This window comes from Vipera berus (assembly GCF_964194415.1).
Source record: "Vipera berus genome assembly, chromosome: 3".
In the NCBI taxonomy this organism is placed as follows: Eukaryota; Metazoa; Chordata; class Lepidosauria; order Squamata; family Viperidae; genus Vipera; species Vipera berus.
In genome coordinates, this window is record NC_138204.1 from 3,866,638 (window position 1) to 3,881,085 (window position 14,448).

General features: G+C 46.1%; 1 protein-coding gene across 3 annotated transcripts in view; it reads left to right on the top strand.

Moving 5' to 3' along the window:
• The window catches only part of CSNK2A1 (casein kinase 2 alpha 1), a 45,352-nt gene that overhangs the window by 18,019 nt on the left and 12,885 nt on the right, over window positions 1-14,448 (top strand). For all 3 annotated transcript variants that reach the window (XM_081323805.1, XM_081323807.1, XM_081323806.1), the window contains exons 3-8: window positions 2,538-2,649; window positions 5,619-5,720; window positions 7,137-7,187; window positions 9,492-9,551; window positions 11,007-11,090; window positions 12,430-12,540. In XM_081323805.1, the coding sequence (XP_081179931.1) occupies window positions 2,538-2,649; window positions 5,619-5,720; window positions 7,137-7,187; window positions 9,492-9,551; window positions 11,007-11,090; window positions 12,430-12,540 (520 nt within the window). The remainder of the gene's footprint in view (window positions 1-2,537; window positions 2,650-5,618; window positions 5,721-7,136; window positions 7,188-9,491; window positions 9,552-11,006; window positions 11,091-12,429; window positions 12,541-14,448) is intronic.

Here is a 14,448-nt window from a genome sequence, read left to right on the forward strand (position 1 = left end):
TTTCTTTCTTTCTTTCTTTCTTTCTTTCTTTCTTTCTTTCTTTCTTTCTTTCTTTCTTTCTTTCTTTCTTTCTTTCTTTCTTTCTTTCTTTCTTTCTTTCTTTCTTTCTTTCTTTCCCACCAAGAGAGGCATCAGGTCTTATTTTTGGCGGGTGTCTTTTTTACTCACCTGCACTGACAGCCCCATCCAGCTGGTCCACTTCTTCAGGGGCCGAAGGAGTAGCTGCAGTCAGGCCTGCATTTTGCAGTTGGGCCTTTCCAGAAGGCCTCTGCAGCTGAGAACTGAGCTATGGATTCAATCCGTAGCTCGGTTCTCGGCTGCAGTGGCCTTTCCAGAAATGCAGGCCTGACTGAGAAATGCAGGCCTGGCTGCAGAAGACGCCGCAGAAGAAGAAGCGGGCCGGCGAGGAGAGGCCTGGCTGCAAGGAAAAAGTGGGTGCCTGGGTCAGCTCCACACCCCCGCCCTAGCTTGATTTTTAAGTACGGGCCTCACCCCAAAACTAGGGCTTATATTAGGCGCACTCTCAAAAATCAAGCTAGGGCTTATTTTCAGGGTAGGCCTTACTTTCAGGGAAACAGGGTATGTTGGCAAGAGCTGGAGACTGAAGCTCATGCAGCAGCACTCTGGTCTCAAAGGTCAGCATGCTGATCGTCAACCCAGTGTCCAAACCACTGTGAGCCACCACACTCAGCCACCAGGTGAGGCTAGAACTCACCATCTCCTGGTGATTGGCCCAAAGTCACCCAGCTGGCATCCATGCCTAAGGCAGGATTAGAACTCACCATCTCCTGGTGATTGGCCCAGAGTCCACCAACTGGCTTCTGTGCCTAAGGTGGGACTAGCACTCACTGTCTCCTGGTGATTGGCCCAAAGTCACCCAGCTGGCATCCATGCCTAAGGCGGGACTAGCACTCACTGTCTCCTGGTGATTGGCCCAAAGTCACCCAGCTGGCATCCATGCCTAAGGCGGGACTAGCACTCACTGTCTCCTGGTGATTGGCCCAAAGTCACCCAGCTGGCATCCATGCCTAAGGCGGGACTAGAACTCGCCGTCTCCTGGTGATTGGCCCAGAGTCAACCAACTGGCTTCCATGCCTAAGGCGGGACTAGCACTCGCCGTCTCCTGGTGATTGGCCCAGAGTCACCCATCTGGTGTCATTTCCCACAAATGTTGAAAGGCCCCATGGCATAGTTAAAAGCTTTTTATCCCTCTGTGGCTAAAGCCATGGGTGTAGTAGAGAAGCTAAGACCTTTCAAAGCCAATAAGAAGAAAATAAGAAAAACAAAAATGACTTAATGCCTGCTGCAAAAGGAAAAAAGCATTGATTCATTGCCTCTCTACTCCATTAAAAGGAAGCCCTTGTTGACATATTATCTGTTAAGTATATCTTCGCTTCCTAGCAGGTGTTCAAGGCAACCTACATAGCGCTCTCTCTCTCTCTCTCTTTCTCTCTCTCTCTCTCTCTCTCTCTCTCACACACACACACACACACACACACACACACACACACACACACACACACCCCGCCCCCTGCTGCCCTGTGGAAGTAGGTCAGGCAGAGAGAGTGTGAGAGTCTGCAAGTCAGTTTCATCAGCTTCCATTGCTGACGGTGGCCTTGTTCTTGCACTCTTGGGTCTTAATCCTGTGCTTTCTGAAAATTATTTAGGTGATTGGAGGACTAGAGGCAGGAAGAGTACATAGGAAAGTCTAGTATTTAAGGGACCAGGCTAAACATCAGATCGTGAGTTCTAATCCCACTTTAGGCATAAAAGCGGGCTGGGTGACTACTCCAATCACCGGGAGGTACTGAGTTCTAATCCCATTTTAGGAAAAAATAAAGCCAGCTGGGTGACTTTGGGCCAATCACCAGGAGCCTGTGAGTTCTAGTCCTGCCTTAGGAATAAAAGTCAGCTGGGTGACTCAGGGCCAGTCACTAGGAGATGGTGAGTTCTAGTCCCACCTCAGGCACGAAAGCTGGTTGGATGACTTTGGGCCAATCACCAGGAGACGGTGAGTTCTAGTCCCGCCTCAGGCATGCAAGCTGGCTGGGTGACTTTGAGCCAATCACCAGGAGACTGTGAGTTCTAATCCTGCCTTAGGAATAAAAGTCAGCTGGGTGACTCAGGGCCAGTCACTAGGAGATGGTGAGTTCTAGTCCCACCTTAGCTATGAAAGCTGGTTGAGTGACTTTGGGCCAATCGCCAGGAGACGGTGAGTTCTAGTGCCGCTTCAGGCATGCAAGCTGGCTGGGTAACTCTGAGCCAATCACCAGGAGAACTGAAGAAAACTGATTTCTTTAAACTGATTTTCAAGAAAAATCAGAAAGTCCAGTTTCCTTCAAAATAAAAACACCTTTGAGACAAGATGTATTAGTCAGAAACATGCTAGCAGACTCTTGATTTTTCACTACTACAGACTTACAGTGCCCCTTCTACAATGAGCTTTTTCTTTTAACACGAGAATGCTTTTGGTTGGTGAAGAATTGAGTTGTTTCCCCTTGCGTAATGCTCTTTTTTTTTTGTCTTTGTCATTACAGGAATCAAGACGACTATCAGCTAGTTCGGAAGCTGGGCCGGGGCAAATATAGTGAAGTCTTTGAAGCCATCAACATCACAAATAATGAGAAAGTAGTTGTTAAAATTCTGAAGGTGAGACTGCTGTGCAGTGGGGAAGATTTTACCCGATGCTCCTTAAGTTAATTTCAGCCATTTTTTTTCTTCCTCATCATTAGTATTGCTCAATGCTAGCAACTGTGAGAGGGATCTCGGAGTCCTAGTGGACAATCCCTTAAATAGGAGCCAGCCATGCGCTACAGCTGCCAAAAAAGCCAACACAGTGCTAGGCTGCATCAACAGAGGGATAGAATCAAGATCACGTGAAGTGTTAATACCACTTTACAATGCCTTGGTAAGGCCACACTTGGAATACGGCATCCAGTTTTGGTCACCGCGATGTAAAGAAGATGTCGAGACTCTAGAAAGAGTGCAGAGAAGAGCAACAAAGATGATCAGGGGACTGGAGGCTGAAACATACAAGGAACGACTGCTGGAATTGGGCATGTCTAGTTTAATGAAGAGAAGGTCTCTAGGGGGCACATGATAGCCATCTTCCAATCTCTCAGGGGCTGACCCAAAGAAGAGGGAGTCAAGCTATTCTCCAAAGCACCTGAAGGCAGGACAAGAAGCAACGGATAGAAACTAACCAAGGAGAAACTTCCTGACAGTGAGGACAATTAACCAGTGGAACAGCCTGCCTCCAGAAGTTACGGGAGCTTCATTACTGGAGGTTTCTTAAGAAGAGACTGGACAGCCATTTGTCTGAAATGGTGTATAGGGTTTCCTGCCTGAGCAGGGGGTTGGACTAGATGACCTCCAAGGTCCCTTCCAACAACAATAACAACATCATCATCATCATTAGAATCACACAGGAGACCGTCTGCAAACTAATAGCTTAGTTAATTGCTCTGTCCCTGTGGCATTCTTGGATAAATGTCTACAAAAGAGTAAGAGAACGCTTACTCTTTTGCAGAGTAAAAAAGTTTTGCCAATAGAAGGGAATATTTGTAGCTGAGGGTTGAACTGTGAGTGTTGGGTGCTGTCTCTGCTTGGTTTCTTGCAGACATTTTAGTACCAAACTAGGTAACGTCATCAGTGCTGTTGCGTCCAAGAAAACCGCCAAGCTCGGAGAGCACCAAGGACACCCCAAAAAGGATTTATTTATTTATTATGCCACCCATGTTCCTTGCAAGGGGCCCCTGGGCGGCTGTTTTTACTGTTAATTGTGTCAACGTGCGAAGAGTGGGACTTTTAAAAGATGTAAGCTAAATGTCATGGTGGCTAACAGCGGCGGCCTAGAGATATGCGTCCCATTCCTTTGGAAAGTTAAGGTGGAGCTTAAGCAGACTAAATCAGATTTTAAACCTATTTCACAGCGCATGGCTCGGAAGAAGCCTCAAGGAATGATTGTAAGAGGGATGTGAATGCGCACAAATGTGCAGCTGGATGTGGCAACACAAAATATTAGCAGAGTTACCCTGGTGTATCTTTTTTAAAAAAGAATACAGATTAGCAGAGTTAGAAGAGACTTGGAGGTCATCTAGTCCAACCCCCTGCTCAGGCAGGAAACCCTATACCCGTGGGGGCAAACCTATGGCACTGGTGCCACAGGTGGCACACAAAGCCCTCTATGGGCACGCGCACCGTCGCCCCAGTCCTGGGCCTTCAGCTGGGTTTTATAAAACCTTTTCGCTTTAGGCCTCCGTCGCCGTGTACAAAAATAAAGGTTCAATCAATCAATTTCAACTTCTCGCGGGGGGGAAAAAAAAGTTCTCGCAAAGTTGGAATTGATTGATTGAACTTTTTAGTCCCACCCAGTCTGCCGTTACCACTGCAGCCACGCCCACCTGGCACCAGATGATACAAAAGTTGGTTTTGGGATGCTGTTTAGGCACTCAGTCTCTAAAAGGTTCACCATCCCTGCCCTATACCATTTCGGACAAATGGCTGTCCGGTCTCTTCTTAAAAACCTCCAGTGTTGGAGCATTCACAGCTTCTGGAGGCAGGTTGTTCCACTGGTTAATTGTCTTCACTGGCAGGAAATTTCTCCTTAGTTCCAGGTTGCTTCTCTCCTTTGATGAGTTTCCATCTGTTGCTTCTTGTCCTTCCTTCCTTCCTTCCTTCCTTCCTTCCTTCCTTCCTTCCTTCCTTCCTCCCTCCCTCCCTCCCTCCCTCCCTCCCTCCCTCCCTTCCTTCCTTCCTTCCTTCCTTGATGTTACCTAGTTGTATCATGAAACGCCTGCAAGAAAACAACCAAGTTCAGAGAACACCAAGGACCCTACAGTCCTCTTCCTCCTCCTCCTCCTCCTGCTGCTCCTCCTCCTCCTCTCCCTACACCCTATTCCCTCCTAGCACTGATGATGTTCTCTAGTTGGGTCGTGAAACGTCTGCAAGAAAACAACCAAGTTCAGAGAACACCAAGGACCCTACAGTCCTCTTCCTCCTCCTCCTCCTCCTCCTCCTGCTGCTGCTGCTGCTCCTCCTCCTCCTCTCCCTACACCCTATTCCCTCCTAGCACTGATGATGTTCTCTAGTTGGGTCGTGAAACGTCTGCAAGAAAACAACCAAGCTCAGAGAGCACCAAGGACCCCACAGTCGTCGTCCTCTTCCTCTTCTTCTTCCTCCTCTTCCTCCCTGCAAACCCCACTCCCTCCTAGCACTGATGATGTTCCCTAGTTGGGTCGTGAAACGTCTGCAAGAACACAACCAAGGACCCTCAACAGATTTAATCCTAAGCTAGGAATAATAGTCTCTTCTGTTGATGCTTTAGTATCCTTTGTCTAACAGCCTCACTACAGACTCCTGTTCACCTCCCCTCAGAATTTATATACCCCTTCTATTTTCAAAAGGCACACTATTTGCTTCCACAAACTCCCGCAGTTCAGTCCCTTACTTTTCTGGTGCGAAATTAAACGCAACCTTGTTTTGTTTTTTGTTTAACCCAAATATATTCAATAAGCAGAACCAGTGAGAAAGGCTGGTTGCAGCTGCAGTGTTATTTTCACCCCCCTCTGCTGGGGCTCTGCCTGTCCTGACTTGAACTGGTGTCTTCCTTTGGTCAGCCGGTGAAAAAGAAGAAAATCAAACGAGAAATCAAAATCCTGGAGAACTTGCGAGGGGGCCCCAACATCATCGCCCTGGCCGATATCGTGAAGGATCCAGTGGTGAGTTGCATGGAGGGGGTGGGGTGGGGGTGGGCAGGTGGAGGGAAGGCAGGGGCCAATGGGGCTGCGGTTTTTTTAATTTCATTTTATTTATAAAAAGAGAGAGGATAATGTTAGGATTATCCCTCCCCTCACATCTACGTATATCTGTCTGCCACCTAAATCAATCTGCCTATATATAATCAGTCTGTCATCTATATATGTCTTTGTGTCTGTCCCATCTATCATCTTTATATGTCTGTCTGTCTGTGTACCTCTATTATCTGTCTGTCCATCCATCCATCTATCCATCTATCTATTATCTCCTATCTATGTATCTGTCTATCACCTCTTATCTATCTAATCTATCACCTATTTATATATCTGTCTATTATCTTTCTGTCTGTCTGTCTGTCTGTCTGTCTGTCTGTCTGTCTGTCTGTCTATCACCTCTAATCTATCACCTATCTATATATCTGTCTGTTGTCTGTATTTATCACCTCTCTCGTTCTCTAATTTATCACCTCTCTCTCTCTCTCTCTCTCTCCTTTCTATCTATATATCTGTCTCTCTGTATCTATTATCTTTGTCTTTCTCCTATCTGTGTATCTATCTCATTATATATATATATATATATATATATATATATATATATATATATATATATATATATATATATATATATATATATATATATATATATATATATATATATATATATATATATATATATATATATATATATATACACACATACATATATACATGTACATACACACACACATATATGTCTGTCTGTCTGTCATCTTTATATCTTTTTCTCTGTCACATTTTAAAACTGACCATCTCCCTCGCAGAGGGATTCTGGGCACTGTATATTGTGTCTTAGCTGCCCGGACTCTTTAAATTTAATAAGCCCACGGTCCAGTCCATCAGAGGCACTGAGTCTAGCACGCAAGTTGGCAGGCAGTCAGATCTCCTGTGACCTGTCTAGGTAAATAGCACATTTTAAGCTGTGCATGGGGAGGACGGGCGAAATCGCTTATAAACACCTGCTGGCCTTTGTCATTTCAAACACTGGCCCAATTAGGGAACCTCCAGGACTCAGCATTTTGGGTGTTTTTGGTCACAGGATCCTAAAATGGTAAAAGTGACATTTTATTTCCTGTTTCGCCTCTGTGTTTTTCCCCCCGCCCCCCAAGCCTGTCCTGAGTGGTTTGATCAAATCAGGCCTTAGAATTAATTCAGCTTTCTACAAAAAGCAGCCTCCCGTGGAAGCTTTTCCTGGACTTGAGAAAGGCCGGCCGGCAGTCAGTCTCTTGAGCAGCCTTTAATATGAGCCTAATAAATAAATAATAATAAATAAATAAATAACCCTAATAAATCATGCATTGAAAGAACCGCGGGTGTCTAACCTTCCTTCCTTCTTTCTCCTAGTCACGGACCCCCGCCTTGGTATTTGAGCATGTGAACAACACAGATTTTAAGGTACGGTTTTCCACCCGGGCGTTTTCTTAATTTCTTGGCTTAAGGAGGGAGGGGGGAGGGAAGGAGAGGAAGCTTCATCGGGGACGCGGAGGCAAAGTAAGGTCAGGTGTCCGTGATGTGCTTTCGGGAGGACTCCCGCGTTCTGGTGTTGACTTGTTGCAAATAGATCTGAGTGGAAATGTAAATTCAACGGTGAGGACATCAAGGCTTAAAAAGTTAAAAGGCTTCCTGGCCGGCCATCCGCACTCAGAGAAGCAGAGATCAGCACCACGATTAGTGCTACGTAAACAAGCAATGAACAATAGCCTGATCCAGGAAGCGCCAAAAACATTCCCACCAACACTGGCAAGGCAAGCCACTTGTATAGAGAGAGCAAACCTCACACCTTTGTAGCGCTGATGGTGTTACCTAGTTTGGTAATGAAATGTCTGCAGGAAAACGGCCTAGCTCAAGAGAGACCCAAGCACCCACTGTCCTCCTCCTCCTCCTCCTCCTCTCCACAAACCCCACTTCCTTCTAGCACTGATGATGTTACCTAGTTGGGTCATGAAATGTCTGCATGAAAACAAGCTCAGAGAGCACCAAGGACCCCAGAACTCAGCCCTGAGCTACAAATAGTCTTATTCCATTCCATTCCATTCCATTCCACTATTCCTATTCCTATCCCTATTCTATTCTATTCTATTCTATTCTATTCTATTCTATTCTATTCTATTCTATTCTATTCTATTCTATTCTATTCTATTCTATTCTATTCTATTCTATTCTATTCTATTCTGTATTTCTGTTCTATACTATACTATACTATACTATACTATACTATACTATACTATACTATACTATACTATACTATACTATACTATACTATACTATACTATACTATACTACAGTATACTATACTATACTATTTTTTCTATTCTATTCTGTATTTCTATTCTATTCTATTCTGTATTTCCTATTCTATTCTATTCTATTCTATTCTATTCTATTCTATTCTATTCTATTCTATTCTATTCTATTCTATTCTATTCTATTCTATTCTATTCTATTCTATTCTATTCTATTCTATTCTATTCTATTCTATTCTATTCTATTCTATTCTATTCTATTCTATTCTATTCTTATTTTCTTTCTATCCCTGTCCCTCACCCATCCCTTCCCTATCCCCCTACCCTCCCTATCCCTATCCTTATTTCTATCCTATTTCTATTCCTATCCTAATCTATTTCTATTCTTTCTCTCATTGGTTTTCCACCTCTCGCCCGAAGTGAGAACATTTGCCGGTTTACAAATTAACAATTCACAAAGTCATTCTTGAGCTATGTTCCCAACTTCTTCCTATTTAGCATTTTTGCTCCAAATCCCTTGCAATGTAGGTTGAGAACACCGAAGTCTCACCGGGCAAGACAGTCCCAAGTGTTGGGTTTATTTTGGGGTCCCGGCGTAGCATAGACCCCATCAATCCTTTTCCCCTTTGCAGGCACTGCACTCAGCCACTAGGTGGCGGCTTAGTGAAAAAGATTGACAGGCCCCTGACTTGTGCGGCTCTTTCTTAATTGGGGGCTTACAGACCTGATTTTTTATTCTAGTTTCCCCCCTTTTTTTTTTACTTCCTACCCCACAATCCCTAGTTGCAAACTGACAGATTTCGGAGAGAATCAGCCAACAAGCCCAGAAACACCCTGCGTGTGTTTGTGTGTGTGCGCGCACACGTGTGTGGTGGTGGTGGGATGACCGGCATAAAAGTGTAATAAATAAGTAATAAAAATAAATAAATAACCTGGGCAGTTAAGTCACACACTGTATAAAAAAAAAATCAACAAGGGTGGGCCTCAGATTCTTTAGAACAGAGGTCCCCAACCATGGCAACTTTTAAGACTTGTGGATTTCGAGTCCCAGAATTCCTCAGCCAGCCATGTACCGCTTAATAACGGTGGCAAAAAAAATAATAACAAAAAACAGAACGTAAAGTCAGGCAGAAGTCAGTAACTTTTATCAAGCCAGAAGACCTTGCTGTGGACACCCAGTTCCCACTCTGTAAGAAAGTGGGTGTGGGTGTGGGGTCAATTAATGTGTAATGCAGTCCCCCCCTCTCTGAAAACAGTCCTGCTACAGGGATCTGGCCCAGGAAAACGTTAAATTAGGACACTAACCAGTTCAGGAAATGTTTTTAGTTCTGTGTATTTTAAGCCACCTAGAACTGCATCCACACACTTGAGATGGTGCATCATTTCCTTGCTGGGTGAGAAATGGGAAGATGGCTGCTGGATTCGCCTTTGACCGTGTTGTGTTAATTCCCCACAGCAATTATATCAGACGTTAACAGACTACGACATTCGGTTCTACATGTATGAAATCTTGAAGGTGAGTTCACTTTTCTTCAGTGCGTTTGAGGTGGTCCGGAAATAGCATTTGAGAAATAGGGGTCAGCCATTTTGGGGCTTGAGAATGTCTTTCGTCTTTCGCTGAGGAGTTAAAAGAGACCAGGATAGATGAATCAGATCTCTCTGGATTTAGAAGTGTCCCTTTCTCTTTTCTCTCCTCTCCTTTCCTTCTCCATTTTCCCTCCTTTCTTTCCTCTTTCCTTTCTTTCTTTCTTTCTTTCTTTCTTTCTTTCTTTCTTTCTTTCTTTCTTTCTTTCTTTCTTTCTTTCTTTCTTTCTTCCTTTCTTCCTTTCTTCCTTTCTTCCTTTCTTCCTTTCTTCCTTTCTTCCTTTCCTCTCTCCCTCCATCTTCCTTTCTTTCCCTTCCCTTCCCTTCCCTTCCCTTCCCTTTTTGACTATTGCTTTGCCATGTCTGTTTCTTCCTTTCCTTTCCTCCTTTCCTTTCCTTTCCTTTCCTTTCCTTTTCCTTCCCTTTCCTTTCCTTTCCTTTCCTTTTCCTTCCCTTTCCTTTCCTTTTCCTTCCCTTTCCTTTTCCTTCCCTTCCCTTCACTTCACTTCCCTTCACTTCACTTCCCCCTTTTTCCCCCCTTGACAGTGTTGTAACAAATAGATAGAACCTCAGAGTAGTAAGATTGGTTTCTCTTAAAGAGTGGCCACTACTTTATAATCTCACCTTTCTACCTTGAATAAATTCCTTAAGGAAATGTTTCTCAGCCTGGGCAACTTTAAGAGACGTGGACTTCAAACTCCCAGAATTCCCCATGCTGGCTGAGGAATTCTGGGAGTTGAAGACCACATGATTAAGGTTGAGAAACACCGGCTTAAGGTTTTGCTTCCTTGTCCTGTTCTTCCAGGCCCTGCCCCAGGCCTCACAAGGCCTCCCCCTCTCCCCAAGCCCCCTTGTGCTTTGCTTCCCATCCATTGGGGTCCCCACAGGCTTTGGGCTGTATCCCACCCCCAACTGTCCCCCCACGTCAGCCATTTCACGCTTTCAAAGGTGTCCAGAGCTCCACTTAAGGGAAAGAAGTTAAGCCAGCCTCTTGCTGGGTGCCATGTCGTGATCTCAGAAGCGGCCGCCATTTTCTAAGCAGCTACACTGAATTGTGGCCCTTCAGGAAATGGGCTACGGATCGTTCGTTCTGCTTTGGAACGTGAAATGATTTGTATATATCGGGGTTCTTCAAAGTTGGCCCTTTGATGACTTGTGGACTTCAGCTCCCAGAATTCATGCTGAGGAATTCTGGAAGTTGGAATTCCACAAGTCATCAAAGGGCCAACTTTGAAGACCCCAGCTTGTGGACTTCAACTCCCAGAATTCCTCAGCCAGGCTGAGGAATTCTGGGAGTTGAAGTCCACAAGTCATCAAAGGGCCAGCTTTGAAGATCCCTGGTATATATATGATCTTTCTGATCTTGGGGTGTCTTTCACTTCTCCAGGCCCTGGATTATTGCCACAGTATGGGGATCATGCACAGAGACGTCAAACCTCACAACGTCATGATTGACCACGAGCATCGAAAGGTGAGGAATGGTGGACGGTGAGGATTCCCACTCTTTCTCCTCTCTGTTCTTCAGCGGGCTGCCAAGGCTTGCCCCCTTACCTTGTGGCCTAGGTCTTGCTGAAAAAACCGATGAGGAAAAGAGAAATTTGCTATACAGGTAGTCATCGTCTCACTTAGCGACCGTTCAAAGTTACAGCGGCACTGAAAAACAGCGACTGATGACCGTTTTTCACACAACGGTTGCAGCATCTCCTTGGATCATGTGGTCAGTAGTCAGCCGCTTGGCAACTGACTCATATTTATGACGGTCGCAGCGTCCCGGGGTGTGTGTGTGTGTCACGTGATCCCCTTTTGCGACCTGAGAAGCAAAAAGTCAGTGGGGAAAGTCAGATTCACTTAACAACCGTGGTACTAACTTAATAAACGCAACGATTCGCTTAACAACCGGGGCAAGAAAAGTCATAAAATAGGGCAGACTCACTTGGATTTCGGCCTCAATTGTGGCCGTCACTTGAGGACTACTTGTATTCAGTCAGCACAAAAATGGTTTCGGCCTCTGGACTTCGGCCTATTGTGAGAATCCTCTAGGTTGGACAGGTAATGTAAAACAAAATAATTTATCCTCTCTTTAATTTCTTTAGTACGGGCGGTCCTCAAGTTATGTGACTACTCAACTGACAGCAGCACTGGAAAAAGTGACTTAGGACCGGTTTTTTCACCCTTAACGACCGCTGGGGCATCCCCATGCTCACGTGATCAAAATTCGGACTCTTGGCAAGCGGTTCCTATTTACGACGGTTGCCACGTCCCAGGGGTCACGTGATCCCCGTTTGCGACCTTCCGGACGAGCAGAGTCAATGGGGGAAGCCTGATTTGCTTAACGGCCACGTGACTCGCTTAACAACTGGGGTGGTCCACTTAGCAGCTGTGGCAGGAAAGGTGGTCAAAAGGGGGGTAAAATTCATTTTAGCAACTGGTTCTCGCTTAGCAACGGAAATCTGGGACCTCGGTTGCGATCGTAAGTTGAGGACTGCCTGTAATTCAGTGGTACTTTTAAACCAGGGGGTCTTCAAACGTGACCCTTTTATGACTTGTGGACTTCAACTCCCAGGTATGCCTGGCTGAGGAATTCTGGGAGTTGAAGTCCACAAGTCATAAAAGGGCCACGTTTGAAGACCCCTGGTTTAAACTATGACTGTTTAATTTCTGAGCTGTCTCTAATAATTGTGGATTTCTACAGCTCCCCCCTCCCCTTTGTTTCTGATTTTGTTACCCATTCCGTCAGGGGAATCTGCAAAGTGTTGCCAACCAAGGTAAAATAATTCACCTCCCACCTTAAATCTCTCTTCTTTTTTTAGCTAAGGCTAATAGATTGGGGTTTGGCTGAATTCTACCATCCGGGTCAGGAATATAACGTCCGAGTGGCTTCCAGATACTTCAAAGGCCCGGAACTCCTCGTAGACTATCAGGTAATTAATTGCGCTCTTGATGTGGAAATGACCACAAACCCGGGAAAAAAGGATGGTCGGAACCAGCCATTGGACTGCCCCAGTAGAGCTTAGGAGCCAAAAAAAAGAAAGCAAAATGAAATGAAAAAAATAAAAATGATATTTAGAAGCCAGTTTGGTCTAGTGATTAAGGCACCCAGCTGGAAAGCAGGAGACGGTGAATTCTAGTCCCACCTTAGGCAGGAAAGCCAGTTGGGTGTCTTTGGGCCAGTCACCAGGAGACGGTGAGTTCTAGTCCTGCTGCAGGCAGGAAGAAATGGGCGATTTGGGGCCAATCGCCAGGAGGCTGGGAGTTCTAGTTCCGCCTTAGCCATGAAAGCTGGCTGAGTGACTTTGGGCCAGTCACCAGGAGATGGGGAGTTCTAGTCTCACCTTAGGCATAAAAGCAACTGGGTGACTTTGGGCCCATCACCAGGAGACGGTGAGTTCTAGTCCCACCTTGGGCAAGAAAGCCAGTTGAGTGACTTTGGGCCAATCACCAAGAGACTGTGAGTTCTGGTCCTGCCATAGGTAGCAAAGCAACTGGGTGACTTTGGGCCCATCACCAGGAGACGGTGAGTTTTAGTCCCGCCTTAGCCATGAAAGCCGGCTGGGTGACCTTGAGTTAGTCCCTCCCTGTCAGGTGGTTGTAGGGAAAATAGGAGAAGGAGACGGTGGATATGTTCGCTGCCTTGAGGTATTTGTAAAAATAAGGCAAGAATACAAAAATGAAAATCCTCAGTGGGAAGCCTGCTATTGTTGGCCCAGGGGGTGATTGGATACCTTTAGTTGGCCTCTGCCTCCCCTCTCTTGGCTAATATAAGTTCTAGGACAGGGGTAGGCCACCTTGGCTCTTTTATGACTGGTGGACTTCAACTCCCAGAATTCCTGAGCCAGCCATGCTGAGGAGAAAGGCAGAGGTTTCTAAGCTGAGCCACGCTGGCTCAGGAATTCTGGGAGTTGAAGTCCGCAAGTCATGAAGGGGCCATAGTTCCCCCATGCTGGCTCAGGAATTCTGGGAGTTGAAGTCCACAAGTCATGAGGGGGCCATAGTTTCGCTGTGCTGGCTGAGGAATTCTGGGAGTTGAAGTCCACCAAACATGAAGGGGCCATAGTTTCCCCACGCTGGCTGAGGAATTCTGGGAATTGAAGTCCACAAGCCATGAGGGAGGCCATAGTTTCCACACGCTGGCTTAGTAATTCTGGGAGTTGAAGCCCCCAAGTCATGAAAGGGCCATAGTTCCCCCAGGCTGGCTCAGGAATTCTGGGAGTTAAACTCCCGAAGTCATGAAGGGGCCATAGTTCCCCCATGCTGGCTCAGGAATTCTGGGAGGTGAAGTCTGCAAGTTATGAAGGGGCCATAGTTTCCCCGTGCTGGCTTAGTAATTCTGGGAGTTGAAGCCCCCAAGTCATGAAAGGGCCATAGTTCCCCCAGGCTGGCTCAGGAATTCTGGGAGTTAAACTCCCGAAGTCATGAAGGGGCCATAGTTCCCCCATGCTGGCTCAGGAATTCTGGGAGGTGAAGTCTGCAAGTCATGAAGGGGCCATAGTTTCCCCGTGCTGGCTGAGGAATTCTGGGAGTTGAAGTCCCCGAGTCATGAAGGGGCCATAGTTCCCCCACGCTGGCTGAGGAATTCTGGGAATTGAAGTCCACAAGCCACGAGGGAGGCCATAGTTTCCACACGCTGGCTCAGGAATTCTGGGAGTTGAAGTCCGCAAGTCATGAAGGGGCCATAGTTCCCCCACGCTGGCTGAGGAATTCTGGGAATTGAAGTCCACAAGCCACGAGGGAGGCCATAGTTCCCCCATGCTGGCTCAGGAATTCTGGGAGGTTGCCTACCCCTGTTCTAGGCAGATGGCCCCTAACTGAGCCTGGAATTACGATTGTAT